We start from the raw sequence: 5,432 nt of genomic DNA on the forward strand, positions 1-5,432 counted from the left end.
ATGTCCATTCTGTATCTGTGTATTCAAAGTGGTTGGGGTAGATATATAGTTGCATTGTCTTAATGAATGGAATGATTTGTTCTATTGGTGTTTGTAAACAGGATCACAAGTCCGCATCTTGTACAGCAATTAACCACTAAGAAGAATATATGCAGTGTATTATTTGTTGAAACTGTACTTCCGATTTGATTTGAAACTGTCTCACTGCTATATGTTTATCAATAAAACTGTAGAAAAAAATAAATAAAATAAAATAACACACACAAAAAAAAAAGAATCTGAAAAAAAAAAGGTGAGTGAGCACTTACAGCAATGTGAATTCCATAAAGTACAAACCCTAATGTTCTTGTTCTAAATAATAAACCTGAAGCTCGTAGATATCATAAAACAAGATAAAGTATAGTTGTGTGAGTCAGAAGCTTACAGTTCTGGGGGAGCAAGGAAAAAAGAATTGAGCCCAAGGAAGCTGGCCCCTTGTAATTTCTGCAAACTGCAGACAAGGTAACAGATTCCTAGAGGCGGTGTCCTGTCTGTTACTAACTACTGCTAGATAAACTTAAAAAAACTTAAAAGAGTGGTGAATGCGGAAGGCGATGTAACTAACAGCTTGCTTACACCAAATTAGTTATGCACATTTCTTAGCCTGCCTGTAGTCCTCAATAAATGTGAAAACTTTCGGTGGCTAAAGGCTCACTTAGAGTGAGACTAAGCTCAGTGAGATGTCTGGGGCTATATTAATCCAGTCTTCCCATCATTCCTTTCTGCTCAGACTGATAACATACAACAATAATGGATGGCCAGAACAAATAATAGAACTATTTCTAACTCAGACTTTCCCCTTATCACTTTTAATAACAAATAAAGGATGACACTGACATCATTTCTCCCTTTCTCTAATGTATAAAAATTTTACCTATCCTTAAGATACACTTTTAAACATATACTTAACAGCTACATAAATATATAAGTTCATAATGCTTATCATCATGAATTACATTTACCAAAATTTGCTCAGTGCCTACTATATGCCAGGCCACTGTGCTGTTACTTATTTATTAATGTATTTGGTACAGGGTCTCACTATGCAGCTTGGATTCGTAGTGATCCTCCTGTTTTCAGCACCTTCCAGCACTAGGATTATAGGCATGCACCACCACCCCCAGGGTCCGGCTGGAGTAGCATGTGATGCTGGGGATCAAACCTGGGTCCTTGTGCTTGCCTAAGCAGGTACTTAGTAGCTAATAACAATTTGCTAACTTTACCAAACATTCATATCTCCTGAATTACTAAAAAATTTAACTGATTATCTGTCTTCAAAAGTTTTCACTGCACACAAGCTGCTATGGGCTGAAAATTTGTGTACCCGATGCTATGTGGAAACAATTTTCAAAGTAATAGAAAATGACTAGGTCGTGAGGGCTCCTCCTCATGGATAGGATTAGTGTCCTCTATATGGTGACCTGAGGGAGCTTATGCTATACTCGAATACAAAAAAGGTGTGATCTATGAGGAATCAGCCCTCATCAGACACAAAACATCCTGGACTTCCTAGCTTCCAGAATTGGTGGTAATAAATAAGTTACTCAGTCTAAGGTATTTTATGGCAGCAGCGCAAATGGTCATGAGTCATAAGAATAAAATCAACTATAAGCTCATATTTTTATGAATATATGAATTTATTTTATTTAAAAAAATTTTTTTTCCGTATTTTAGGGAAGGGTCTACAGGGTGTTTAGGTCTCACTACTAGACTGGCCTCAGTGATCCGCCTGTTTACAGCCTCCCAAGAGCTGGGATTACAGGCACATACCTCCACGCCCCAACTCAATTGCTGTCTCATTGTGCCCCAGGGATGGAGCCAGCTTGGCAGGCCTCGGGATGGAACCACTGGCCCCTGTGCCTGCTTGCAGGCACTGAGCTATTTAATTGGTCCTAAAATTAATTTGTTGATATTAAAAAATAACAATAGTACACTGGTTGGTATGCTGTCAACAGAGACACTGCACCGCCAGCCTCTGCCAAGATGGCAACATCTGACATTTTGGTGGTGATAACTAAACATTCTAAAATGCACTCTTCGAATAACAACAAAAAACGTACTTGAACCAAAATGTCAATAGTGCCACTGTTCATTTTTATTTAGTTGTTCACTGATTTTTTGAGACAGGGTCTTGCTTTGTAGTACAGACTGACCTTTAACTCACTTTGTAACCCAGGTTGGCTTCAAACTCATGGCTTCCTGCTTTAGCCTGCCAAGCAAAAGGATTATAGGCATGTTCCACTAAACCCAGTTAGTGCCACTGTCCAGAAACTCTGGCATAAAATAACTCATTCAAATGACCAGAGAGCAGACTATTCATTTCTCCTTGCTTAGGATCAGTTTTTTTTTTTTTTTTCTTTTTAGTGAATGGGTACTGAGCTCAGGGTCTCTTCCATACTAAGCATGTACTCCCCTAATAAGCCATAACTTGAGCCCAGAATTAGTCTATTTTCTTTTGGTGGCACTGGAGATTGAAGCCAGACCACTGATCTCCATCCTTAGCCTTTTTTATTTTAAGACCACGTCTCTCCAAGTTGCCTAGGCTGGCCTCAAGCTTGTGATTCTCCTGTCTCAGCCTCCCAAGCAATTGGATTGTAAGTATGCATCACTGTACCCAGTCTCAGGATCAGTCTTAAACTTGTACTCAAACCTATACTAAGCCTTTAATATTAATACTTAGATTCTACTAATACTAATTACTAAGGTAATTTAAAATATAAATAGTGAGTTTTTCTTGGGTTATAAAATCAATATAAAATAGATTAAAAACATAAATACACGTTTTAAAATAACCAGTTACATACTAGAGGAAAAAAGATGAAACACTTACTGTAAAAATGTTCTAAATTCTGAAGCATCAACATTCTTCACAGAAATAGGCTCACAATTTATTAAATTATTTGATGTCTGTCCAATAATATGAAAATAAAAGGCAGGAACCCTTGCTAAAAGGACTGCTTTATGTACTTTGAACAAAGCACAATTTACAGAGAAAGTAACATCCGTATGAATTTCTTCCCTTAAAAGCCTGTAAGGGATAAAAAGAAATCATAGTTTAATGAATGATGCTAAAAAAAAAAATACAGTTTTGCTTGAGATAGGATCTCGCTATCTAGTTCAGATTGGCTCCTTACATAAGGAGCCTTATGTAACCCAGGCTGGCCTTGATCTCACTACAACCCTCCTGCCTCAGCCTCCAGAGTGCTGGGATTACAGACATGCACCACCATGCCTGGCTAGTTATTTTTATATAATAAAACAAAGGTAATTTTACTAAAAGGGTAAGATCATTTTCTCAAAATATATATGTTCTTTTTAGTTCCTTCTCATACTAAAATTTATTTTCTGCTATTTGCTTGTTGCCTATTAAAATGTACCTTCTTTAGATTTATTTTGAAATACAAAATACATAAAGCAAACATGGCTGCTATTACAAAGCATCAATTTTTAAAATGTTTTGCTAAAACTGAGGTAAAAGATAGTTAATAACATCAACAAACCACATAATAGACAATTCAGATTAGAAACTGGTACACTTTGTTCTACTCATTACCAAGTCTGAAATGCAAGCTTGAATGTCAAGAATGTGACATTTAAACTCTCTTCCATTCTCTCATATAGAGTTAATCATGCTCTAATCTATTATTAAAATGACGTACTCAGGAGGTAAGCCCATTTAAATCCCTTTACTAGTATGCAGAAGCCCACTGATTTTATGTACACTTAAATGATGAAAGAACAAAAATCAACACTGTGATCGAAACCTTCAAAATATAATCTTTCATCTATTTGCAGTAACTATATACTCTTACTCTCTAAATACTAAGTAATACTTGGCATCACCATAGCAATTTCATCATCAAGATATATATTCTCACAGGACTTCTGTACTTGCAGGATCTAATTGGCAATCACACTAGCACACTACAGGAGGTACAAGGAATGAGTAAAGATATCCATTACAGTGAAACACTTGGAAAGTTGCCAATGACACTCACACTCCCCCAAGACTAAGTAAATGGCTTTCTGTAATCCCATTACACTCAGTACATATCTGTTACAGCACTCTGTCATTGCATCATTACTATTTTTATATGCATTTCTCCCTTTTAGATAAGAACTGTCCAGGGGAAAAAAACTGTATATTTAGCATATAGCAAAATTTCAATGTCTGCTTCTTGAATGACCCTACCCTAAAGAAAACAAATGTTTCAGAACACATAAGCATCCAAAAATCTCAAAATTTTAATTAAAAACTCAAACTGAGCCAGCATGGTGGTGCACATCCATAACCCAACCTCCCTAAGAGGTTGAAACTTGATCGCAAGTCCAAGTCCACTATAGACAATTGAACTACTCATTGAGAAACCATGTCCCAAACTTGAGGAGGAAGGGGGGAATGACATGCCTGCCATACTCAATGCCCTGGGATCCATCCCTAGAATCAGCAGAAAACAAAGCCAAAAAAACTACTGTCTGTTGTGTAGAGGAGAAATTTGAGGAAAAATGAGAATAGAATTAAAATATAATTAGGAAATACAATTAGCAAGAGATGGTGATGAGATGTAGCTGAAGGAAAGGGAATAACCTTTCATTTAGAATAACTGGGTACTTGGAATGACATCAACTTCTGATTTTTTTTTAAACTTTGAATCACATGCTTCTAAGTGGAGAAGGCAGACTGTTTAGGTTTTATCCTGACTCACATGTTGACCTTGGGCAAATCATTTTGACTTTGGAGCTAGACTGCTGTGGGGTTTTTGTTGTTGTTGTTGTTTTTATACATGTATTTAGTACAAGGTTTACAGGGCTTCTCTATGTAGATTGGACTCGTAGTGATTCTCCTGTTTTCAGCCTTCCAAGCTTTGGGATTACAGGCTCAGGCCTTCATCGTGCCCTGGGGGCAGGGCCCGCACAACATGCCAGGGATCCAACCCGCTGCTGTGCTCTGACTAAGCAGGCCCTTTAGTATCCTGAGCTGTCTGGCCAGCCCTTTTTCTTTTTCTTTCCTTTTTTTTTTTTTTTTTTTTTTGTGGTTCTTATTTTGGTTCTATCACTTAATGTCTATTACTCACCCAATGCTTCTCTAATCTCAACTGTAGTTTAAGAATAACATTACAGGAGCACAGGATTCATGGGAAGGAGTGGGGAGATAGCTTGGCCTAAGCACCTTCCTAGGATTCATGGGAGAAATAAAACATTATACATTAGCCCAATAACTAGTAAAAAGGACAGTAGTATATATTAAGTTTAAAAAGAAACTGGGGCTGGTGAGATGGCTCAGTGGTCTAAAGCACCTACTTAGAACAAGCTTAGCAAAGCACAGGGACCGCAGTTCAACCCCCCAGCACCACATGCCAGCCAGCCCCCCCCCCTGGTGGGCTGAGCTGGCC

General features: G+C 37.6%; 1 protein-coding gene across 1 annotated transcript in view; it reads right to left on the reverse strand.

Moving 5' to 3' along the window:
- Window positions 1-5,432, reverse strand: part of Kiaa1107 (KIAA1107 ortholog) — a 171,156-nt gene that overhangs the window by 151,238 nt on the left and 14,486 nt on the right. Inside the window, exon 2 of the mRNA XM_023720336.1 lies at window positions 2,870-3,067. Within this exon, the coding sequence (XP_023576104.1) occupies window positions 2,870-3,067 (198 nt within the window). The remainder of the gene's footprint in view (window positions 1-2,869; window positions 3,068-5,432) is intronic.

This window comes from Octodon degus, unplaced genomic scaffold, assembly GCF_000260255.1.
Source record: "Octodon degus isolate 3935 unplaced genomic scaffold, OctDeg1.0 scaffold00074, whole genome shotgun sequence".
Taxonomy (NCBI): Eukaryota; Metazoa; Chordata; class Mammalia; order Rodentia; family Octodontidae; genus Octodon; species Octodon degus.